Source organism: Rhynchophorus ferrugineus, unplaced genomic scaffold (assembly GCF_030347505.1).
Source record: "Rhynchophorus ferrugineus isolate W39M unplaced genomic scaffold, kcgeb_rfMv2 rfM1, whole genome shotgun sequence".
NCBI lineage: Eukaryota > Metazoa > Arthropoda > Insecta > Coleoptera > Curculionidae > Rhynchophorus > Rhynchophorus ferrugineus.
This window is the reverse complement of record NW_027472580.1, coordinates 2285673-2312060: the sequence shown is the minus strand read 5'-3', so window position 1 is coordinate 2312060 and position 26388 is coordinate 2285673. Positions and strand designations below refer to the sequence as shown.

The 26388-nt window shown below is 32.1% G+C and overlaps 3 protein-coding genes across 5 annotated transcripts in view; 1 reads left to right on the top strand and 2 right to left on the bottom strand.

The window, feature by feature from the left end:
* Positions 1–827: 827 nt before the first annotated feature.
* Positions 828–6512, bottom strand: p115 (General vesicular transport factor p115). The gene is made up of 14 exons (XM_076401363.1): positions 6353–6512; positions 6068–6240; positions 5856–6014; positions 5548–5797; positions 5342–5494; positions 4953–5290; positions 4792–4904; positions 4522–4734; positions 4327–4467; positions 4065–4277; positions 3782–4002; positions 1375–1518; positions 1192–1319; positions 828–1133 (listed from the first exon to the last, which is right to left on the bottom strand). Exons 1-14 carry the CDS (start codon positions 6428–6430, stop codon positions 962–964), a joined length of 2496 nt encoding a protein of 831 aa, XP_076257478.1. The 5' UTR covers positions 6431–6512; the 3' UTR covers positions 828–961.
* Positions 6513–6742: 230 nt separating this feature from the next.
* Positions 6743–8514, bottom strand: LOC143194699 (rRNA N(6)-adenosine-methyltransferase ZCCHC4). Its single transcript, XM_076401356.1, has 6 exons — positions 8151–8514; positions 7867–8099; positions 7610–7813; positions 7253–7546; positions 6960–7191; positions 6743–6906 (listed from the first exon to the last, which is right to left on the bottom strand). The coding sequence occupies exons 1-6, from the start codon at positions 8451–8453 to the stop codon at positions 6781–6783; spliced, it is 1392 nt and encodes a 463-aa protein (XP_076257471.1). The 5' UTR covers positions 8454–8514; the 3' UTR covers positions 6743–6780.
* Positions 8515–18654: 10140 nt separating this feature from the next.
* The window catches only part of LOC143194637 (uncharacterized), a 228698-nt gene continuing 220964 nt past the window's right edge, over positions 18655–26388 (top strand). For all 3 annotated transcript variants that reach the window (XM_076401355.1, XM_076401352.1, XM_076401354.1), the window contains exon 1: positions 18655–19000. The gene's annotated coding sequence lies outside the window, so the exon portion shown is untranslated. The remainder of the gene's footprint in view (positions 19001–26388) is intronic.

Genomic DNA, 26388 nt, shown 5'->3' with positions numbered 1-26388 from the left:
ATAAACGCTACGGCGCATGCTCGCACTAATGCCATCCGGGCAGGATGAAGATCCCGCCATCTTGATTCATTCGGTGTTGGGGCTTTGACCGAAATGTTTGTCGAAATAAATAGAGAGAGACAGTTGAATCCAGTGTTTTAATTGCCCAAACACCTTCACCAAATCGATTCTACACAATCGGTTCTAACATGTAATAAAAATTGTATGAATTTAGATATTCCAAAGATAGCAGGAAATCTTCATAGTAAGTATAGGGGAAGAGGAATTGTTTTACTCCAAATTTAATGCGTGCAGGCCAAGGGCAGTAATGAATGAACCAAAAATACTGGATCGATTTTAATCATGTTTTCATTGAGTGACATAGGCATATATATTTTATGCCCGTGCAAAGTCGGAGCGGGCCGCTATGTTTTTATATACAACGTTCATATTTTTTCGGTAGTGTATTTAATTTAGTATCAGCATTGCACCCGTGCGAAGCCGGTTCGGATCGCTAGTTATTCTATATAGTTTACCACAAAAATTAAATGAGATAAGTTATGCAACCAAACATATTACAACGAAGTAAGTTTTTTTTATTAAAAAATTCTATTTTATTTCTAGAAAATCACGGTTGTGGAAACACCGAAAGGCAATATTTGTTAAATAAATTTATTTATGCTAACTTTTTCAAGACTTCCTAGAAATGTGGTAATACGTTGTTTTTCTATTTTAATTAAATTGTTTAAGAAATTTTGTTTTTTAGCTTTTAAAATCCAATGTCGCAGCTTCATCAGTCATTTCAAACAAGGCACACCAGGATTTCTCATAACAAAACAAGACGTCAATAGATAATAAATATTGTTTATTATTAACTATATGGTACATAACATCTAATGACACATCAGCAAAGGAATGATCTTTTTTATAATAAAAAGCTTAGTAGATTACAGTGTGCTTAACTTAATTCGCTTTATTTTTATCATAGCAATGAAGGTCCACTCTCCTTGTCTTTTTCATTATCGGAAACATCCGACGAACTCTCGTCGCTGTGTGGCAAAGCGCCAAGTTGTCGTAGTCTTTCTTTGAACTTATTTAACTTTGTGTCTTGGAAAGTTAACAGTTGTAACAAATCATCTTGATCTCTTTGATAACTAAAATACAATCGATGTAATACTTGTGAGGACTTTGGTTTGATGATAAACTAATTACCTTTCTATTTCCGATGTTTTCTCGGCCAACTCTTCTTCGACTTTTTCGAGACGTTCGTTATCAGCTTCCAGTTTCTTGATTCTCTCCAAGAGGGCGTCATTGTTACCGTGGATGAACACCGGTTGGGACTAAAAATAGTATTACTCAGTGATGATAATCAATTAAAATTAGAGACATTGTTACGTCTACTGTGGGTGGCGGCGCTGGAGCTTGAATCTCGTGAATTATGTTCGTAACTTGTGTTGTTCCAGCGGAAAGTTGTGCTTTCAATAAAGTATTTTGATCGACCAGTTGGGTATTGGTCTGTTGCAGTTCTTCCATTTGGGCCTACAAATAAAACCATTAAATATGAAGATGTCAAAATTAATTTTTAATGTTTTACAAAATAATAAATGATGAACATATATACTTTTTAAATTTTTTTCAGCGGTGTTTTACCTCAATAATTTATTATGAAACAAAACGTTAATCCAGTGTTAGTCCAAAGTTTTAAGATGTTCTACAATTTTTGCAAAAAAAAAACAAAAATTTCGTAGATGAATTACTTTTAATTGATAGCATGGAAAAAACATAAACGAGTTTCGGCCATTGAATTTCTGACAAACGTTTTGATGCGTTTTAGTATTGAGAAACACCTTTCGGCCTCTGATGTCATGGGAATTGTTATCACGATTTATAATACGAGAGTGGTTCAAATATGATGGAAACAAACGCTGTAGATGGCGCGCATGTATGTTTTGAAGGTCGTGGCTTGAGTATGTGATAGTTGGATCCCTTACGAACAGTGTGACATAGTTTTCGTCAATCAAATTCATAGAGAAACAGAAGTCCCCCAAGTTCACGATTTTATATCCGAGATGTACTCGAGATATTTCTCCACTCTTCGTCTCTCGGACAATAGATGTATTACCAAGCTGGTCGATATTTTAGGCCAATAACACATTCGGCTCTTCGTGGCCTTATTCTACCACAGCCGACACTTCCCCGTTGTGCCCTAACTTCAAATTTGCTCGACCTTCTCCGGCGAACGATTAACTCATGTACTGCAAGCTGCGTGGTGTGATAACGACGCCACGTCCGTGCCTGGCCATTTTGCCTCTTAACGGTGTTACCAGTTACAAGCACCCTCCTTACTAACAGTAAGAAGTATCTGTTAGGGTCATTGGATCAGCTGATAGGGTGGGATTGAGTAGGTAGCCCAGAGGCAGTCTCCACATAACCAGTCCAATTCGTGTATTCCGGCGGGTCTTCCCGACCAGGTATCAGTAACAGGATTCCTCTTCCCGGTTCCAGGCCAAAAAAATATATGCTACGATCTTGAACGCCGTAGTGCTATTCAACGTATTATCATTCTTTAAAAAAGAAGGCGAGAAGGTGTTAAAAAGACGGAAATTTTTCTGCGTTTGCAAAATCAGTTCGGTCAGGAATGAGCCGCATGATCGTCGACCGCGAACCAGCATCACACCAGACAACATTCGCCGCGTAGAACAACTAATTTTGGAGGACCGTTGGATGAATGTTCGAGACATTTCGACTGAACTCGGCATCAGTATTGGTAGTGTAGAGTCTATCATCCACGAACACCTTCAGTATCCCAAAATAACGGCGCGATAGGTTCCTAAACTGTTGAATTAGAGCAAAAATTTACGCGGTTGAAAGTTTGTCGCCGCTTGCTGACGCGATATGAGGCAGAAGGAGGGGGGAGTTACTTTTTATCGCGAATCTTCACTACAGTGGAGACATGGGTACACTATTACACTCCAGAAAGCAAGATGTCGTCTAACGAGTGGAGGAAGGAGGAAGGGGCGCCGATCAAAGCGAAGACAAGTCCGCCGGTAAGGTTCTGTGTATGGTGTTCTGGAATCAACGGGGCGTGCTGTACGTCGATTTCCAGCGCACCTTTCCATACTCCATAAAGCGCGTCTCACGCTCGATACAATATCAGAATTAGGCTGGGAGGTACTAGAACCCCCCCCCCCCTTCGGTCCGGATTTATCACCCTGCGACTACTACATGTTTGGACCACTGAAAAAAGACCTCGGAGGTCAAATATTCAACACCGACGACGAGGTAGAGGAGTACGTGCGCACTTGGCTGTCCGAGTTGCCCAAGGAATACTTCAATACCGGCATCAAAAAACTTCCGGAAAGATGGGCAAAACTAGTGAGGGGAAATACCTAGAAAAACCGTAGATTTTTTAAATTTTTTCAATAGTAAATAAACGTGTCAGAGTATTTGTCTCGATCATATTTGAACCACCCCTCGTAATTGTCTAGTCTCCTAGATTGTTACTAAACATGTTAAAAATATATGTCATAAATATTTTGTGTTTCTACAGTTAATTATAATTGAATTGTTTGAAGTACCATTGAGTTTCTACATGTTTGAGTTTTTTCTCACTAGTACAGTTAGTAATAAATATGTAATGGAATGACAATGTTTTAAAACACTTTTATTATCTTGGGGTTAAATTTAAAATGATTGAAGTTAATATGTTAGCAAAACATCTTGCCATAAAGTAAAACAGATACAAAAATAAATAATGATTATATTGAACTTTGTCTAAGAAAAATATTAATCAATATCTTACCTTTAATTCATTAAACTCTTTTTGTAAGTGATTATATTTCTTCTGCAAGTCCTGCAACTTCTTGTCTTGATCTCTAATCAAGTCTTTATACTGTAGCAGCAAAGCATTCTCGTGTTCACTCAGGCTCAATTCCGATATTCCATTGGATAAATCTCTCTGAACTCCCAGAGCTTGAATTATCAAGCACTCCATGACTTTGAACAGTTTGCAAAATTCGAACTCTAAAATAAACGAACACCTTTAAATTAGTTTCAAGTTAATAAAAGATGCACTACACCCTCACCTAGTAAGAGTTCATTTGAATGTTTGGCTTTGATTTGTGGTTGTTTTGCTGCTCTAGCATAAACCTCATGTCTTGATACCTCACTTAATTTTTTGCAGTAAGTTTCTAATCCCACACGTTTTTCAATAAGCTGGGCAAGGTTTTCCTTTGAATAATTCTGTACAGAGTTATCATTAAATAACACACAGAGACCCATGATAAAAGCACATAGACCTACAAGGATATTTTTAAAAATTACTACATTCTAAATAATACAGTATACCTTGCAATAGTTCTTCATTGTTATCAAATTCACTTGCAGATGTTTGTGCAGTCAGGAATGCCATTGCACCAGGGACGTTCAAGAATATTTTTACAGCAGCAGGACAGTGTGCCATCCACATAGAAATAAGCATCAAAATACCTAAACCATGTTAAATTTCATTATAGGAAAGTATTGTTATTAAAAGGCACTAACCTAGTTTTGCTTGTAGTTTACTGGTGTGTTGTAGAAATACCCCACATTGATTTAATAAAGTGACTGGTTGTGCTCCCAAATTGGTTGCTAGAAGTACTCTAAGCAGTTGCTCTTTTTGAGATGGATTCTCAATGAGACAGTGAGATAAAGCAACAGCACAGAACCAGTTGCTTAATGAATCATTGCTAAATAAACCGCTACATAATAATTGACCTAAATCAAAAGGAAACCAATCACTAATCATTTATTATTATAGACATTCATTATTACCAGTAGTAACGGTAGTATTTCCTGTTGAACTTGGAAGAAGAGTCTGCACCACCAATTCCTGACCAATCTCATTTTTATATAAGAAGCATTCAAAACAATACAACACAGCACATCTATAAAAAACATAATAAACAAACACCACAAACAATGTATTTTCTTACCTTAAAGTAAATGGTTGTTTTTCATTAACCATAGACATTATCAACACAACCAATGCTGGTCTAGGAGGGTTAGATGGTGCCAGCACATTGGCAAAATATTCTTGATTTGTTAAATTACCTCTGATCACTTCACCAACAGTATTAATTATTTCAGTAAGAATGTCAGCTGGTACACCACTAGCCATTAAAATGTTACAAAATGATTCCAACAAATTGGCATTCCTCAAAGTTTTCTGACAACTAGTGACTATTTGTGCTGGATTGTTTGGTGAAACTAAAGTCCTAACAACTTGTAAAACACAATGAAAATTGGATATTTTTTGGGGACTCCATCCAACCTAAAAATGTATAAAACTTATTGTCATAATGCACCAGAAGTAGCATCTTACCTCCTCCAAATTATCTGGTAATATAAACATTGGAGCTAACTTTTGAATATATGAACCTTCTTTAAAAAAATTTATGTTACTTGTATTATTTTTGAGGAGATTCAACATTAATAGCAAGCAATCTTCTACCACAATATCACCATTGGTGTACTCCTATGAAATAAATACCTGTAATATTACATATTAATGACAAAAATGTTGCATACCTCTTCGCTAATAATATTCAATAATTTATCAAAAGCATTTTCAAATGCCACAATTTTTTGTATGTTGGCATTGGACTTTGTCAAACTAATCAGAAGCAATACAGCATCATTTCTAATTACTTCTCTGTTTTCACTTAATAAATCCATTAATTTTGAAACACCCATTGGGCTAACTAAAATTAAATCTTGTATATCCTTTGGTCTGCTATTTGTTAAAGAAGTTAAAAGTTTTACGGCTGGCCATCTTACCCTACAAAAAATGTTATCACATTCTAAATCACATTCATTTTAGTGAAGTTTGAACCCACCTAAAATCATATTCTTCTAAAAAACTAAGAACCAATGAAACATTTTCAGGATTTTTCAGAAACATTTCAGAGAATTGCTCGCCAACATTTGCATTATTCTCACATTCATCCTTGAGTATATTTTTGGATGTTACATTGCATAAAGCATCTAAGCAATATCTGTAAACATAAACATTATCTATGAAAATAATAACTCTTTACACATTAAATACCCTATGATTTCAGGATCATTACGATCTAGTTCTAAAACTTGTCTTAAAATGTCCATACCCTGAGCCCCAACCTCCAAACGATACTGTTTTGATAAAGCTTTGATGGCCCTACAAGCATCTCTTCTGTCTTCTAAAAGTGTACTAGTACTAACACGAGCTAATAACGTTTCAACCTTAAAATAATAGCAGGTTTTAGAAAAAAATTAGATCTTTTAGTTGAAAAGTAACTCAGGAGCAGATGTTTAAAACTAGAAAATGAATGGAAAACTTTACAAGAGCAATTACCGTTTCGGCACCAGTCATTTGAGTACCAGGTGGTGGGGCACCCAAAACAGACTTTAAGCTATTCTTAAAATATTCCATTTTATTTAACTAAAATTATGTTTTTATATTTATGGGTTAAGTATTTTAAAACGTCTATTAAACCGACACGTCATATTAGTAAACAGTTGTCAGACGGTGTGGTAAATGCCAAGAGATAAAAGAAGAGGTGGATATTTGAATTTATTTGAAGAAAAAATATGAAATAATTATTTTATAGTCATAGGTGGAAAATGATAAATTTTTCAACATAGGTGTTAAATTACTTTTTAATTTTATCTGGTACTATGAGTAGATAAATAATAATAAGATTATTATTGAGAAATAAGTAAAAAATATATATAAAGTAAAAAATAGTGTCTAAAAATATTTATTGTGAAAAATATAATGTTTTAAGCAATTTTTTTCTTCTTTGTGCCTGATGCTGCATTGTTTCTTTTCCTCTTTTTATGATTTTGTGACATTAATTGTGGACAATCATTTCTTCTGTGGCCAATTTCTTTACATTGAAAACAACTCTGTAAAAAGGTGAGATTAATAATTTTAAAACTGGATTATTTCCCTAACTTACCCCATTGAAAGATATATTCATACAAATATGATCAGGCTGAGTACACCTTTTACATGCATTACAGTGTTTCCAGTTTGGTTTAACACATCTCTGGCATTCCAGACAATGCACATAGGTCTCACCATTTTTTGAAGTACATGCTTTACATATTTTGCAGTGTTTGTTTTCTTTGGAGACCCACTTAGAGCAAAATTTGCAGAGTTTATATAAATTACTTGGTAATTTTATTAGCCTAAGATATAAGTAATTACATTGTATCGCAATGACAATATATAATAAGCACAGGAACTCACTTGGCATCAACTGTGGTGAAAATACGGACAGGAGAACCTTGTTTCCTCCCTTTTGGTCCATTTTGAAATAACGGATGGTTGTCATATTCAACCTTATAATCTAGCATATGTAATTCAGGCATATAATTCAGTAATTGAGGTTCCATAAAATATGGAAATATCCAAAATACTGGCAATACATTGTGATTGCCATTTATATTTGCATAATTCTTACTTATTGTTTTAAATGTTCTTACCAGTGGCTCTATTCTCCCTCCAAATGGGGGATCTGTTATTAAAACTGTGTTTTCACCACTGAAATAGAAATGTTTGAATTTACAAATAATAGTAATGACAATAATAGAACTTAATACTCACTTTGTGGATTTTAAAAAATCGTTAAACACTTGTTGGCCTTCTTTGAAGAAGAAGTAGTTATTGAAGGAATTAAACCAACAGAATTGTAAGGGACCAAAGAATGTATGGAAACGGCTATCTATGTCGAGTAATATACTTGTAATATCTTTACATTCTGAGCTAATGTATTCATGGATCCTTGGTGTCCCAATACAAATAACATTTCTACAATCAGACATTTGAATAAAGAAATACAACCAAAAAGTAATAATAAGCACTTGTATTTTAAGTCTTTAAAAAACTGTACTATAGATTTAGTGGATTGTTTAGAAAATAAATATTGTGCCTCCTTTTTTGGATTATCTAATGGTTTAAGGATCTCTGATGGGTGCTCTAGCTGATAATCACTAACATTTTTTACCAGCAAATGACTTGTATGTCCACTTTCATCACTGATTAACATACAACATGTATCACAAAAAATTCTCTTGCTTGGATATAATCCTTTTATCTATAAAAACAATATTACATCAAAACTGTTACTCCAAATTGTAGTACTCACTTTATTCAATGCTAGAAATAACTTTCTGTGATTTATACCTTTTGTGTATTTTATGCATTCATTTTCCCATAAGGCAGCCTTCTTCTTTAATATATTTTCTTTTTCGTCAGCCCATAAGAAAAAATTACACATTTTCCTATCACGACAAGCTGCGCAAGCAAAGAATTGTCTTGTTTCATTTTTAGTTCGTCGAGAAAATAAAAGTGTGGGACCGTGAGGACACTTTGGGTTATTCTTCAAGTCTCCTATTATAACTTCAATGTTTTGAGTATTTTCAAGAGGGGAATTAAAATGTTCTTTCATAACTAGGGCCCGTATTTATTTTTATAATTTTATTGGTGTACTCTCGATTCTTCTTCTTTTTATACTAGCCGGCTTGTAGATATATTAAACTTTTAAAAATATATTTTTGAAATATAGATTAATTAATTATTAATATTATTAATTTATACATACAATAGACCACATAAAATATTGGTGTTATTTGTAGAATAAAAATATTACTATTTACTTTGTTTATTGTTGTCTTTATGATATTTTATTATATTAGTACTCCTTTGAGGATAAATAAAATATTTAACTTTTTTATTATGAAGATTAATTGAAATTTTATGTTTATAATTAATGTGTATTCTATTAACTAACATTCAGATAGCATATTAAAACATATGGTAGGAACAAACAAAAAAAAACTTAGACATAACACACTAGTTGAGTTTAGAGGGCATCTACGACAGTGAACTTCTCTCACAGGGCGTCAAATGAAAGACTACAAAGGCCAAAGTTGACAAACACGGATGGTGCATAAAATAAACACGGAATCCCCACTTAAAATACACCTGCTACGAAGAATTGCGTTTTTTGCTTTTACAGGGGCGGTTGGAAAAGTAGTTTGGGTTGCATACTAAATTTAACATAATTTATAGTAGACATGCCGGCGAGAAAAATATTCGATATTCCCAAAAAAATAATATGACAACTATTTGGCAGTGTTTGTCATTTTACTACAAATTTTCCATTTGTCAGTTGACATATGGCATATTTCTGTAAATTCTGTTAAAGAATACGATATTATCCACAATATTATTGTTTTTGTTTAGAAAAACTTCGGAGGTAAGGTCTATAATTAATAAAATTGATATTTCAGTAAAAGTTATATCTATCTCTTTTAATTTACGTAAAATGACGTTTCCGTATATTAAATATATTTTGTTTATATAATAATGTTTAAAATGTTATTGTGAAAATTGTGGAATAGATAATAATAAAACGCTTAAATTGTATGATATATGTCAGAATGGAGAAAACCTACCAAAAAGTTATTAAGAATTATTAAGAATTACATGATTTTATTTTGTATTAAGTATTTTTTAACACAATTGTTGAAGAATTAATTTTTCTGACTTCATGTATAGACCCAAAAAATCCCACCTATATTGGTTAAGTAGACTGAAGCCAAATATAAATTTTAAGTATCTTTACCAATATACATTTGTTTAAGTAAATGAAGCCCTTCAAATTAATTAAATATTTAATTGGCACCTTACAGGGTAATGGTAGTGAAAGTTTCATTTATAAATAACATAATTTTAACTAATTACCACTAATTAATTTTTTTGATGTTTGATAGTAATTAATGAAAGATAGATTACTATAAGACTGAATAGTGTCTTCACAAATACATTATTGCAACCTATATTAGTAACTGTTTTTTTACTTTTTCTTACATGACTTCAATTCCCCCACTCTCTCTTAATCTACAATAATAAATAGATTAGATGAACGATATAATAATGAAGATGTTTTTATTTTAATTATTACTTTCCAGAGGGCAATGAGAAACTCTTTTGATTATATTTATACATGACATATAGAAAATCAATTCATTAAGTAATACCTGTGTAAAATATCATCTTCATTAATTGATCATATTCTAAATATCATTCTGAAGTCTATATATGTCCTATGACGAGATCTGATGATAGTTCACCGTTACCTCACGTATTTAACTGATTAGCGAACAGATTGGGGTGCTCTAACACTCTTTTAAAGTAATCAACACTAACATTTTGAATTACACAAAACACTAGAGGGATATCGCGTTGTATCACTTCATTAGATACTTAGTACGGAGCATCTACAGTGGCATGCAACACTTTGATTTGGTACAGTTGTACAATGGCCATATTAGACTTGGCAGCAGTATCCTATAGTTCGAATCCATATGACCAAAGAGGCTTGAGTACTGATTCATATAGTAATACCTTGTATACCTCTAATTATAAACTGAATTTGCGACCGATAAGCCAATACGTTTGATATGGTTCAAGCCCAAGTTGTTTATGTTAAAAAACTACTCAACGTTTTCATGGATTTCATAAAATTAATCTTGATTGGAACTAACATCAAGGTATGTTTCTTTTCAGTAAATTCAAAATAATTTAGTTTTTCTATATCCAGTACAGCGGCAACAAAACTATTTCCAATAAGAACCTCAGCAGGTTAATATTTAATAGTATCAATACTTACCTCTCTTTTTATTATGCAAATATTACATTGTTACTAGTCATTTCCGACTAACCTACAATTTGTCTTTATGATAACTTAAATCTAGGTATATAACTAGGAGGACCCATCGGCCCTATCCCAATCTGTGGTCAAATAATGTTTATACATGTCACTGCTGCATTTTGTATTAAATGCACCTCATTACACTACACTACACAAGGTGAGATGGTTTGATTCTTTTGAGTATGTGTCCTGATCTGCTGGTATCGACAAGCTGCAATACTTCAATATTCTCATGAGAATCCTTTCCTCATGCCCCCTTACAATTCTGTTGATTTCTTAACTGACTGTGGGTATCTGAAGGTCTCGATGTAGGTAGTTAGCCCTGTAGTATTTGGGTGCGCCCACAATACTTCTCAGGATTTTGTTCTGAAAAGTTTGTATTTTGTTTTGTTACTCTTTGCAGAACATCCCCATAAGTGAACTCCGTATGTCCATATGGGTTTCAGTATTTGCTTATATAATAGTAATTAATTATGCAGTATATTGTGTGATTTCCTTCCAATTAGCCAATACATTTTCCTATATTTCAATTCCAGTTCTTTTCTTTTCTTCTTTATGTGTTCCTTCCCTCGAAGTTTTGCATCAAGAATCATTCCGAGATATTTAACATTGTTGGAATGATAGTATTACTTGAATTTTAGTACATTGTAGATGAACTGCACATCTACAGATTTACTTTCGTTAAGTTTTATTTTCCGAAATTGTATCCAATTATTTATATTGTCACTTGCCTGTTGTAATTTTCGTGTGGCTTCTTCATTATTGTCTCCGACAGCTATAACCGCAGTATCATCAGCAGACATAACATTTGTGGTATATCACAAGTGCAGAGTAGATAAAGCATTGGCCCCATTACACTTCCTTGTAGTACACCTGCTTTAGCTTCTTGTATTCTAGAGTAAGTCTCTTCTTATTTAACTTTAAACATTCAAGCTGTAATGTAGGATTTTTGGAGTTCGGTTGTTGTTTTGGTAACATTTTCTATAGTTTATGAACAAGGTCTTCATGTCAAACCTTATCCGAAGGCTTGTGCTTGTGCTTTTTTACTTTCGTAGGCTTTTTCAATAACATCTGTTATTCTGTGGACCTTGTCAATTGTTGAATGCTTGTTAATAAGCTCAAACTCTTGTCTTGGTATAACATTTTTTCTCTCCATGACTTACCTCTCTAACGCAATTTACTGGTAAGGACGGGCATCCTTAATCTTGATTCTGTTCTAAGTTATTTACCATTTGACCATTTATTTGACATCGGAATTTTCAACCAGAGTAATCACAAATATTAAGCAGCCACTTGAAAATTAACAAAACCAGCGAAACGCCAAAACAATGTTTGCCGGTTTATAACGGTTAACAGTGGCTATTTCCGGAGAATCCCAACCGGTTAACTTCGTTAGTTTCCGCCTGATTTTGCGACGTTGCCGTTTAGAAGCAATAGTGACGTAGAATCCAACGTACTGCAATAGCCATTTTGTATTTGGCGCTGGCACTGGTAGGAGTTGTGTTTTGTAAGATTAAGAATTTCATTGTTTATAGATTATTTGTTCTTGTACTGTTTGGTGGTGGATAGTAATGGATAAATCATCTATTTGTGAATATTATCAAAAAAGCTGTTAATAACACTTTTAACCGGAACAGACATTTGATTACATACCATCCAGGTGCGTATCCATTCAATTTTTATTTTAATTTTACACATTTCATTCAATTCAATACCAAATTCATCATTCGTTAGTTATAGAAGTTAGCGGTTTCTATTTTCGTAAAATATTTTTCAACTCTTAAATTTGAGCGTAATCGATCAGGAATTCATAAGAGTGAGGTGAGAGTTATTAAAATCAGATAAAAGTATGATTGCAATCAAACTAGCTGCTAAATTTAAACGGGTTGTATATAGGATGAAACACGACCTAATTTAAGTAGTGCCTAATTGAATTCCACAGGTACAAAATATAAAAATGACGTTACAAATATTGAAGCATGGACAAATGAGGACCAAAACACAGTAAGTATGTTATATAAGCCACAATCTTAGTTTCTTTGTACCTATCCTACTTTAGATAGAGAAGATTTTATGTTAATCATGATAAATGGACAATATGAAATGTTAAAAAAATATAGCCATGAATGTATATACAGTTTATTCAAAGTTTTTTTAGTAATGCGTAATGGATATTTTTTTAGTTCAGTTTTAGTTCAGTTTGACATCCAAAAAATTCTAATCTAAATAAAATAATTGAATAAAAATGTTATCAAATAAAATCAAATAAAAATGCTATTGTCTAAGAATTTTTTATACGTCTGACAGCCTAATGACAGCGTAATATATCGTAATACTTTGTTTGAAAATGCCGAAAACAATAGATATTCAGGGTCACAAATTGATTGCGGCTTTAATGTTTTTAGCGGGTTGCTGCCGGGCTAAATATTAGTGTGGGTACTGAGAATATTAGTGAAGAATAATACATTAGATTCACCCAAGGAAACCCGTCTACAGACAAAGTGGGTAACGATTCTTGATCATCTTTATATTGGCTCTATTGGACACCAAATATATGAAATGTATAAGAACAGTAAGTACACAAACTTTTTTATCGATATAAACATATTTTAATAAAATTATATCTGTCTGAATAGTATACATAAAAGAATTAGGGACATTCAGCTTTTTGAGTGACATAAGACATCCTTTCATATAGTCTTACAGGGCATAGGCTTTAAATAGTGTAAATATAACCCTCGGAGAGGTTTAATAGAACTTCCAGACATTACCTGAAAAATAATTCAATTTTTAATAGCATAAAATAAGATCGAGGAAGATAAACTATTTGAATTTGTGTATCTTGATGAAACTTATTTGAATATTTCAAAATGGTTCATTGTGGCACTCTTGGCAAGACAGTAACAAGAAAAGTGTAAAGACAATAAAAATTGATGGAAAAAGGTTACATTTAAATAACCTAATCGAATAGGTTTTGTTGGAATTGCAGATATATTGAACATATTTTAGACAGATTAGTAATTAACAGTTTAGTGATTGAATTGGACAACCAGTGGGAAAGTGAAAGTGACTGAAGAAAACTTTCAGGATATGTGATAATGCTGGAAATTCTTGAGACAGAGTGATGAGAGTGGAAACAACTAAAGGTATGCACTCAATTAATTGAATATAACTGTAGAAAATGGTATTGTAGGGCGTGAAATATTTCTGTGCACAGATATGATTGGAATTGTTCAAAATTAAACATGAGCATTAGGTTAGAACGTATGATGGGAGAATGAATACTAACTGTTTTGTAGATATGGTATTTTATGAAGAATTATCTACACAGATAGTAGCAGAAGAAATAAAATATACAGTGATACCAAGATGACTTGACAAGTAAACACACCATCGAATGAAACAAGAAATAAACGTAAAAAGGTAAATATGCTCTCGAATGAAAGTAAAATACGTTTATCGGATATACAATTGTTAATTAGGTGGATTAGGCCTCCAGGGAGATACCACTACGTAAAAAAATGCGCCTAGAAATTCTACCTCATTGATGGTGCGGAAAAGAATTAAATGTAACAAATTAATAAAACAAAACAAATCTAACCTACAAACTATTATACCTGTGTTCTTAATTGTAGTTTTAAATCCTTCGATAATATATGTATTTGATATACTATAATGTTAAAATAAATTATATTTGATAATATCTTTGTTCAATTATTTTATTTAGATTAGAATTTCCTTGTATGTCAAAGCCAAACTGAACTAATACTCAGAGTTGATGGGGCAACATTGCAATAATTCGACGTCACAAATGTCCATTACGCATTACTAAAAACATTTGAATAGGTTATATGTTTATTCTACACACAGCATTTTTTTATTGAATAAATTGTTCCATTCTTTTTTTGGCAGATCGAAGAGATTGAATGAGAAAACAATGAAGGTATTTTTAGTGTTGTGCAAGATATATTATTGAGCAATTCAAATTAATTAAATTTATTACCTTACATGTTGTTATATATTTACTTTTACCTTTTAAAATTAAATATGCTTATAAAAGGTTAAATAAGTTATAAGCTTAAGATAATAGACAGTAAACTTACTTAAAAAACAGTAAATTTGAACCTGAGTTTCAAGTGAGATTTAATATTAATTTGTGAATTCCGGTATGTATATTATAATTTTCAAGTATACGAATAATTTACAAGAACTATAACTTTGGTTTGTTGTTGTACTGTTTATATTTTGACATATGATTACATATTTTTTTATTTTCTTTTTTTTACTCTCAAAATTATTTTAAAATGATGTATGTCTTTTTAACTTGGATAATTTATTATGTTGCATATGCATATGAATATGCATATGTTGCCACAGTAGTTATTTTTGTGGTGGGCAGATCAGCCGTATACAGAAGATACAGTACTGGACCCAGTACACTACCTTGCGGAACTCATGAATATATGGGATTTAATTCGGTATGTTCATCGCCTTGATTTACAATAAAATGTCTGTCAGTGAGATACGATTTTAGTAGCTGAGGATGAGGGAGAAGTTTCTTTAGTTTAGCCTGCAAGCCCGTATGCCATACTTTGTCAAAAGCCTGAGATATGTCTAGGAAAGCAGCCGAACAATATCTTTTGGCATTTAGGTCAGCGTTTATTTTGTTTACAAGTCTATGCACTTGTTCTATAGTTTCATGCTTATTGCGAAAGCCAAACTGATGTTCTGGAATAATTGTTCTTTTTTCTATTATATAGTTTAGCTTTTTTATGTATAATTTCTCGAAAACTTTCGAGATTATCGGTAATAAACTTATAGGTCGGTAGGAGGTCACATCTTCTGGTATTTTTCCTGGTTTAAGTATCATTAATATTTTAGCTACTTTCCAGATAGTAGGGAAGTAATTAATTCGTAGCATAGCATTAAATATAAATGTTAATAGTTTTATAACCTTTTCTGATAGTTCTTTTAAAATTTTGCCAGTAATTAAGTCATAACCAGGAGCTTTTTTAATATTAATCTCTCTCATTATTGTATGTTTAACTTTTTTGACCGTTAATTTCTCGTACGGTAAATCCATTTGAAATGGCGAATCTAGAAAGCTAGTGATTTTATTTTCGTCATCTTTATGTAGCTGAGACTGGAAAGGTTTAAAAACTTTTTTTAAGTGTTTTGAGAAAATGTCGGCCTTCTCTTTATTGCTTCTCGCCCAATTATTTTCGCTTGTTTTAATAGGTAGGTTATGCTGCTGGGATCTCCTAAACTTTTTTGTTGCTTTCCACAACGAATAGTCTGTAGCCTCAGTTGATGTCAAGTTTTCTAGGTATTCTTGAATGCCTTGGTTTTGTTCAATTTGGGTTAGATCTCTCAGCTCTTTTATGGTTGGATAAAATGAGAATGACAATATTGTCTGATCCAAAATGACTTTACAAATTGCGATAGGCAATACATTATACATCTTGATTACGTAAGTTCACTGCTACTTTGGATTGGTTATAGTCTATAAGTCTATAAATTCGAACATTTAATCGAATCAGCTTGCAAAAGTCTTTGGGTTCTCAAACAAAATTCTTCAAAACATTACTGAAAAACCGACAAACGTTGCTTTGGCGCTATCCTTGTTTTGATAATCTTCTAATCGCTGCTTAATATTTGTAATTACTCTGGTTGAAAAGGCCGAGGCTAAATAAACAGTCAGTCAGGAACAGATTACCTCTCTAATCAATTACTTCCCTCAGAAACGAGATAATGGGGACCCTTTCTTACCAGTAAATTGTGTTAGAGAGGTAAGTATTGATACTATTAAATATTAAGCTACTGGGGTTTTTATTGGAAATATTTTTATTGTTTTCTAGCTACACTAAATATTACTATCGTTATTATAACTAAAAATCTCCTAAATTAAAATCTATATAATTTTGGATTCATCGATTCACCGAAAAGAAACTATCTACATACCTTGATGTTAGCTCTATTCAAGATTAACATTATGAAATCTCTGAAAACGGCGAGTATTTTCTTTAATACAAAAATATTTAATACAATTTGATCAGAAATAACTGTTAGTATGGAAAATATCTATAGAAAACTCAGATATATTCAGCTCTTTGAGTGGTGTGGAGTATTAGGTTTTGTTAGTCGTAATATTTGTTGATATTTGATATATGTGACGATGAGTGAATGAAACTTTGTAGATGTGAGACTATTTGTCAATGCTAATAATATCAAGGCATGATATGATGAGATTGGAAACAACTAAAGGTGGGTATATGATTAATATAGAATAGCTGTAGAAAATCGTGTTCTAGAGTGGGAAAAATGTATGTGCATATATATGTGAGTAATTGTTGAAAATATATATGAGGACTTAAAAGACAAGGGGAAAATTAACACCAACTATTTTGCAGACAGGACAACTGCGTTAGAGAAAATGCAATGATTAAATTTAATTTTATCAAGAAAAATGTACACATGTGTAGAATGTGTAGAAAATACAGCAACGAAGGAAACAAGAACTAAATATAAAAAGTAAATATGTTCTCCAATGAAAATAAAATACATTACTTGGATGTACAATTATTAGTTAGATGGATTAAGCCTCCAGAGGATACTATAGTTAGTTTATAAAAGAGTTCAATGTAAATAGACTAAAATAATGAAATAATGAATAAATAACCTACAAACTATTGTGACTGTTTTATTAATTGTAGTTTAAAACCATCGATAATATACGCATTATATGTACTGTAATGATAAAATAAATTATTTGTCATAACATTTTTGTTTCATTACTTTATTTATATTAGAATGTTGTTACAACACATGGACTGAGACAGTCTAGGGCGTAACACTGAGAACGCGTTTTTTTTTGTTCAAAATTGGCTATATTCATCAAGGTAATCTGTATCAAGAGCCACACAATCATTCCAGCGCCGCTTTAGCATTTCAATACCAATTTTGTAGAACGATTTATTTTTGTTGCTGTCCTCTCAGATGACGTTCGTTTTGATTCCGGAGTGAGGTGATGGATCCATGCTTCATCCATGTTACTTATCGACGCAAAAATTCCGGTTTGTTACGTTTAAACATGGACAAACACTACTCAGGATCGTTAACACGTTCTTGTCTTTGGCCAACAGTGGGCAAATTGCCACCCACATTGAACAGAGCTCTCTCATAGTCAAATGCTCAAGCAATATAAAATCAACACGTTCTTTTGATATCTTTACGATCTTAGCTAATTCACACAAATTCACTTTTCGATCATAAAAAAAAGATTTTGTGGATTTTTTAGATGTTCTGGTGTTACCACCTCATGTGGACGTCCATTGAGTTCTGTATCATGGATATCTTCACGACCATGTTTGAATTCAGCAAACCAAAATTTTATTGTTGTTTCTGATGCAGCTTTTAACACTTTTCAAGCCATTACTTTGCGTGAACATCATTTTTCCCATCAAGAAGCAGTGTAAAATTAAAACATAAAATTGTTTTTGATCTATTGTCTTGAAAATAGCGATAGTAATGCCACTCTTAGCACAACAACTCACAAACTTGTGAGTAGAATATCATAAAATTTTAACAGCTTTCTTTTGAATGTTAGTACTAGCTGAAAAAATGGTGAATGCAATAAAACTAGCACCATCTATGTGTTAGGGCCAGCACTTTTCAGTCCATGTGTTATATTGATGCTAAAATAAACTAAAATGGATACAATATCAATTATAACTGCTTCAACATTGCACCGTCTTGACGTCATAAACTGAGATGACGTGAGTTCACTGCTACTTTGGATAGAGTATATACATTGTGATGACGTGTGTGTTATTTTGTGTAGATTATATATTAAAATTAACATCAGCCACTACTCATTCACCCGCCCCGGTAAAATTATCGCGGTCCTTCTTTCTTTCTCCTCCGCAGGTTCGTTAATGCGGTTAGTTCTTCGGATCGGCAGTTGGCGACTTCTGTTGGGCGGTTTCGTACCACGACACGCACCGTCCCACCCAGATATTTACGTTCTGTCATAAGCGAAATACCTATCGCACACGACAAACTACCCCCTCGACAACGGCGGGACCGAACGCTTCTCGATCTAGTGACCGGTGAACGGACACGGTTGTTATCGCGACGTTCAATTTTTTAGCCCGTTTGTTGTTATTGTAATTTTCGGAGTCGGGTAGTGACAGGACTTTTATCAGTGGAATAGTGGATTTGTTGTTTTGTGTCTTCGATGGTGCCGGACCGTGGTGGACCAATTTACCTTGAATAGCATGGTAAGCGTAAACACGTTATAGCGACGATTGTATGCAGTTTGTGTTCATTAACTTCTGCGATGTGTAAAGCTTTGACAATAAATCATCAAACCTGAGCGGTTTTACGACGGTTTGGCAGGGGAAAATGACAAAAATACCTTCATTGTATTAAAACTTATTATTATTCAATATTTTATGCCATTGCAATGATATTTATCATTTATTCATAATTGAGTGTCCTTGAAAGTTAACACACTTATAATATTATATATAATATTAATATGCAATTTTGCAAATACAAAAATGCAGGAACATCCAGATTCAACTGGCAACCTTTTTGAATATAAATTAAATTCGTTGCAAACATAGCTTTAGTTATATAACAAAATAGAAATACAATTTTCAATTATTAAAAATAGCTTTTGCAATATTTTTATAAAAAAATATTAAAATATACCATATTATTTTCGAATACATCAGCATGAATAGAAATTAACAATTAACAAATTCATATAAAAATTATTGTTATGACATATATAACATAAATCATATAATACTTCAGTTAATTACTATACCATTATTAAAAAGTAGAAAACCAGGAAAAGTCAAACCAAGTGGCAACCTTGATAAAACGATTTTTAGTTAATATCAGTCATCTTATGTATATTTAGTAAACTAAATTAAATAGAAACATACATTTATATTATATAACAATATCGAAACCTTTAAAATAATAGTCTTTGTAACATTGTTGAAATATATGTTAATAAATATATTAAAAATACCGTATAGAGTAAAATAGGGTATACAACTATGAAATCAAGCATTTAAATCTTCAAATAAATTGATTTATACGAAAATTGATCTTACCACAATTTAATTAATAATGAAAACGTACAAGAAGTAATATGAAAATAAAACTGACATAGAGAAAAAATGTAGAGCTTTATTCAGAAAAATTTTACAACAATTAATCACACATAAACAAAAAATATGTAAAAATATAAATATAATAAATATGAATATATAATTTATGACAAGGAAAATTCGTATAACCTGACAACATTGCCCTGTGCCTTTTTTAAATTAATGTGGATATATGATTAAATAGTAAATAAAACCAATCTGAATTATCAAAACCTGTTATAAGTAAATAATATATAATTTCCAAGAATGATAATTCTCATGAACTGGCAACACTGCTATACATATTTTAAAGTTACTAGTTCTTATCTTGGAAAAATTAAAGTTACAACAAAAATGTTGTTACCGGTCCAATATTCTTATCTCTATATTAAGTAATAAAATTCTATTTTTGAATAAATATAAATAATAAATAGATTTTTATTGAATAAGTAGTTTAATATGTAGTTTAAAATATAGAAAATAGAAAACAGTATAAAAAATAGCAAGTTAATTTAAAATACCAAATTAAATAACATAAAATAATAGATATAAATTTAGGACCGAATTATAAAAATTGGTATTATTTTTCTATAAATTACTATAATTAAATAGGACATAAAAACATGATAGAAAAAAAGGAAAACTCCCATAAACCAACAACAGCGATCTGATTTCTTTCACAGTTTTTTTCTCAGTGTAAAACATTCTGATACTGCACTAAAATCCATACTAATATATTATCTAATAAATTAGAATACACTCTCATTTAACAAATTCCAATATACAGCTTAATTTAAATTCCAATAATATAGTTTAAATGTTATTATAATATTTTTAAAGATAACATAAATCATGATGTAGAAAGAATGTCACCTTTATTTAAAAAACAAAGTAGGAAAAAAATAGAAACGCAGCCCAAATTGGCAACGGTGTATATTAATATCGCAAAAGAGAATCATTTGATATACATCAATGCATAGGATTATTTAGTAACTATTGTTAATTTGGTATAAAATTTATACAAAACCCGATTTAGAAAACGTAATGGAGTGTGTAGTAATCATCTTCACTTTCTATCCACAATAGTTTCTAGAATAACAATATTATTTCACAATTTGGGTAACCAAAACGTAGGAAACGAATGGTAAAACACTGATTCAATTCCGTTGCGTTATCAAAAGAGTGAAAATATTCACATAAGAATTAATTGTTCTTGATCTGGTTGGTAAAACGTAAATATATATAACAATGATTTCGTCTACGTAATAGAACTAACAGACACCGTGTTTTTATAAAAGACCAACCGCGAATACATTATGGACTCAACAGTCATCATGAGTGTATTAAATATATGTTTTATCGTGATAAAAAAAAGTTAGGAGCTTCTTCAGATTGTTTTTATAAACTGAAAAAAGATCAGATCAGGGTTTCCAGTTTGTTCGAATTATTATTGTTGTAAATTATATATTATTTACCTATAACAAATGTTGTTAATTCAGATTCACTCAGATCGTCTTTATTTACTATTTATATACAATATACTCAGTGCTATGTTGTCAGTTTGTGCGAATTTTCCTTGTTATCAATTATGTATTTATATTTTACAGATGTTTTATATATCTTTGCTATAAATGGTGTTGATATGATAGTGATACAAAAATCAGGTCCTTGTTGCCAGTTTGTGCCCGTTTTCCTTGGATTCAGTTAGCTAATATTAATAATTTACGACTTTTTCGTATATGTTTTCTTCAAATTTTGTTGTTGATGATGATATAAACATAACCAGAGCTCATTCAGGTTGTCTTTATTCACTGTTTAATTATATAATTTAACCATAATAACTAAGGAAGTTTAAGTCAATATTTTCAGTTTTTGTGAATTTTCCTTGTTGTTATTTATGTATTATTTATATTTTTCAACTATTTTGTATATGTTTGTTCTAAATTCTGTTGTTGGTGGTGATATAAAAAGCTTCAGACTCCTTCAGATTATACTGCTTTGTTGTCTGATAATATAATTTATTTATATTAAGTAGAAAATAATTTGTCAACGTTTGTGCAAGTTTTCCTTGTTATAGACGAGATATTATTTACTTTTTACACGTTGTATGTTGATGTATTAACTTAGTATCAATAGTATCAAATTTAACCACAATACTGTCTTTTAAGGAATGTTTGCATCAACATTGGTAAGACACTTTCCTAAAAAAGTGAGAGAAAATCACAAGATTGTCTATTTTTTCAGCAAATAACAAAATACATTGAAAAATCTAATGACATAAGATCTCTCACTATAATCACTTTAAAATGTTGTTATTCTCATGCTATAATTTATTGACATAATAATCAGGTAATCTCGCTTTAACAGTATCAACACAGATAAATTAAACAAAATCGAAGACAGATGATATCTAGACGCTAATTTGAGAGATAATCGTGTTCAGTGAATTCGTTAATGAGCGAAAGTTCTTTTACTGTCAAGGAGCGTGAACTGACCGAAGTAGATCGTTATGCATACCTTGACCTAGAATTTGTATGGAAGGCGATCCAAAGATGAGATAATTTTTGGGTGATCTGTGTCAAAAATGAGTTTTCCTGCAATGCATCACTAAAGATTGTGTTAGTGATGTCATAAAAATCTACTGGAACTCAGATTTTACTAACATAAAAGTGTGAGTATGGGTAAATGAGGTCAGAAATACAGGATGTATGTTATATACGCCAAAATGTTATTTTATGTGTACCTGTGTTAGATTTGTGACCTGTGGGAGGTTTCCATTTTTTAACATATGGAATAGATTTGATAATGAAATAATTAAGGTATTTTTTAGTGCTATACAGGATATATCATTGAGTAATTTTACAGATCTATAGATAGTTTTGTTTTCTGGTTTTCTATTTAAAATTAAATATGTTTATAATGGGTTAAATAACTTAAAATAATAGACAGTAGAATTAATTAAATTCGAACTTGAGTTTCCAGTGAGATTTTAGGTTAATTTGTGAATTCCATTATATGTATTATACTCTTCAACTATAGGAATAATTTATAAGAACTAAAATTTTGGTTTGTTATTATGGTGTTTATGTATTGACAAATAATTACATATCGTTTTATTTTCTCTTTTCAAAATTATTTTGAAATTAAAGATGTATAAAGAAGGTTCTTCATATTATACTTATATTACAGAGAACGAAAGATATATAAAAACATTTTAACTTGAGTCACAACAGAACTGTTAGTGACTATGATATTAGGTTAACTTGAATTGTTACTTCAAATATACGTATAATTTTCAACAAGTGGCAACGTTGCAAAGCTTCGTGCGCATGCGGGGTTTTCCCGAACTGGACTCTTGTTAAATTCAGGGCATCAAATAACGATAAGAATCGTTATCATCTGCTCGGGTCCAGAAGATGATCGCAATTTGTAAACTTGTGTTATCGCATTCAAAAACAATTTTTTTCTCTTTTAACATGATGACCAGCTAGAACCAAATGGTCTTCTGCTGATTTCGGCTCGGGTTCGGGGTATGAATGTTTGCGGGCGACAGAAACCCCGGGTTACGACTGGGGTTGTTGTAGTTGGTTTACTACCGAGGTTTGTAGATGGGTAGGGATTTATGTGGATAAGGTGTTTATGTGTATGCAGAGTCACTTTCTGGTGTATTGGAAGTTTACTTTTTCTGCAGAGTAGAGGAAATAATAGGCTGTACACGTCATTTCCTTTGCAAATGACGTGCTGTATTTGGGGTGATCATTGGAATCTCCGGTCGAACTGGACCGAGGTATGAAACTTTCTGGAGCCAGGGGATAAAGACTTTGTCGATTTGGAGGCGATAAGCGCCCAACTCTTTCTTACAGTGGAACAAAATATCCTGAGTTTTCAGAAACAATACAAAAACAACACGTTTTGATTGCATAGAACTCTTAATTTGCAGTGGTAAATTAAAAATTACACAGGCTACTGGTAACCGAGGGCCTTTTTGCCAAATGAACATTAAAATGGAAATTAAATCGGTCGATAAATCGAATTAAAATTTAAAAATGTATTGGCGCAATCCATCTCGTTTACGTCAATCACTTTCTGTTGGATTTCTTAGAGCTAGGACGGTTTTTCTTGCGGTTTCAATTAAATTTCAATCAAGTTAGAGCTTTTGCTTTTTTTTTGTTACTGTTACAACCATCGTTCGAATCCGAACAGGGTAATTACTTGGCGTGTTTATTAATTACATAACTCGGTAAAATGTCGTTCTTTTTTCGATCTTGTGCTCGTATTGTTTTGCGTAAATGTGATTATTACGTACAGTAGGGTCATTAAAATATAGTTTGGAGGGTACTTAACATTGTTAGTTAATAGGATACGTGTTGAAGAATCAGTGTAATAGCAGTGATATTGCAAATATAATCCATTTTTTTAATGTTTATATATAATAGATTATAAATATAAATGTTTTAAAATATCAATTTTTGTCTAACAACTGCAATAATCATAGAGAGAAAAAACCTAATACGAACACACCAGTTTGGGTTTATTAACAAGCATTCAACAATTGACCAGGTCCACAGAATAACATATATATCGAAAATGCCTACGAAAGTAAAAAAGTATACTCAGTTATATTCCTAGATGTAGAACCAGCCTTTGATAAGGTTTGGCATGAAGGGCTTGTTCATAAGCTACGGAAAATTTTACCAAAACAACACACCGAACTATTATAATCGTACATTACAACCAGAATGTTTAGAGTCAAATAAGAAGAAGCTTACTCTACAATAAAAGAAGTTAAAGCAGGTGTACCATGAGGAAGTATACAGGGCTGATGCTTTATCTACTGTACATTTGTGATATACCACAAGTGGCGAATATCACGATGGCTACATTTGCTGATGATACTGCGATTATAGCTGTCAGAGACATCAGTGAAGAAGCCTCACGAAAATTACAACAGACAAGTTACAATATAAATAATTGGACAGAACCTTGGAATATAAGAATTAATGAAAGTATATCTGTACATGTGCAGTTCACCTATAAACTGAACATACAAGCACCAATAACATTAAATAATACTATCATTCCATATAGCAACAACGCTAAATATCTCGGAATGAATCTTGATGTAAAACTTCGCGGGAAGGAACATATAATGATGAAAAGGAAAGAACTGGAATTGAAATATAGGAAAATGTACTTACTAATTGGAAGAAAATCACAAATATCAGTACATAATAGATTGCTATCACATAAGAAAATACTGAAACCTATATGGACATACAGAGTTCAATTATGGGGATGTTCGGCGAAGAGAAACGTAAATAAAATACAATTTTTTCAGAACAAAGTCCTGAGAGGTATTATGGGAACATCCAAATACCATAGGACTGATTACCTATATCGAGACCTTCAGATACCCCCAGTCAGTCAAGAAATCGAGAGAATTGCAAGGGGACATGAGGAAAGACTTCATCGTCATGTGAATATTGAAGTATTGCAGCTTTATTATTACTTTACTACCTTATTATTACATTAACAATCTTGAAAAATATCGTTCGATATCGTATCGATACAATATATTGTTATTTACAAACAAACTACCAAAAAAATCACAAAACTATAAAAATTACATATAAATCTATGTAAGCATAAATTGGGTACATTTTTGTCAAGGTCGCGGCTTGGACGACAGAGTCGAAATGTTAAAAATCAGTCGAATGAAACTAGTAGAACCAAGAGTAGTGACTAAAAGTACGTGACTGAAACAGTCGATAGTAGATAGTAACAAAATCAGTCGGACCGAAAATAGCGACTGAAACCATCACTGGTAGAAAGTAGGAAAATCAGTCGAACCAAAAATAGCGACTGAAACAGTCGATAGTAAAAAGTAGTCATTTACTAAACAGATTTCAGTCGATAGTTCCTAACACTAGTTTTAACGCTTGTCTAAAAACTCACTACTATTTTGGAAGGTATTTGCACGATAATTAAAAACACTGCTTGAAGAAATATTTGTTTATTTCGTTATTGAATGATACATGTGGTCGACGGGAGAATTGTCAGAATATTAGGTTAGGTAAAGGAAGTACGGTAGCGCTGTGGAAGTGGTACTGTTTTGCGCGCGACAGAGTCCCTGGGTTACGACTGGGATGTCATAGTTTGTTTACTACCGGGATTTGTAGACGGGTAGGGATTTTATTAAGGTGTTATCGTGTTCTAAGGTTCCTATGGAGAACCTCACACTGTTGTTTGTTTATGAAAATTTTCACAAACGGGATTGCCAGTTTCGGTATGAAACTTTCTGGAGCCATGGGATAGGGACTTTATCGATTTGGAGGCGATAGGCGCGAAACTCCTTCTTGCGGTGGAACAGAATAGCCTGAGTTTTGCTCGGGTTAATCTGAAGTCACCAGAATTTGTGCCACGCTATCGCTTGGTTCAGTTGCTTGGCCAGTAACTGGTTGTGAAGAAAGCAGTATCATCTGCATAAAATGCTGTATGGGAAA

What these genes read in the sequence shown, in the direction of transcription:
- p115 (XM_076401363.1), bottom strand. Translation starts at nt 6,430, where the DNA reads ATGGAATATTTTAAGAATAGCTTAAAGTCTGTTTTGGGTGCCCCACCA. An exon ending in TAAACTACAAGCAAAACTAG is followed by an intron (nt 4,468 to 4,521) that starts GTTAGTGCCTTT and finishes AACATGGTTTAG; the next exon opens with GTATTTTGATGCTTATTTCT. An exon ending in AAGAGTTTAATGAATTAAAG is followed by an intron (nt 1,519 to 3,781) that starts GTAAGATATTGA and finishes TTTTATTTGTAG; the next exon opens with GCCCAAATGGAAGAACTGCA.
- LOC143194699 (XM_076401356.1), bottom strand. Translation starts at nt 8,453, where the DNA reads ATGAAAGAACATTTTAATTCCCCTCTTGAAAATACTCAAAACATTGAA. An exon ending in TATTTCTAGCATTGAATAAA is followed by an intron (nt 8,100 to 8,150) that starts GTGAGTACTACA and finishes TTGTTTTTATAG; the next exon opens with ATAAAAGGATTATATCCAAG. An exon ending in TTTAAAGACTTAAAATACAA is followed by an intron (nt 7,814 to 7,866) that starts GTGCTTATTATT and finishes GTCTGATTGTAG; the next exon opens with AAATGTTATTTGTATTGGGA.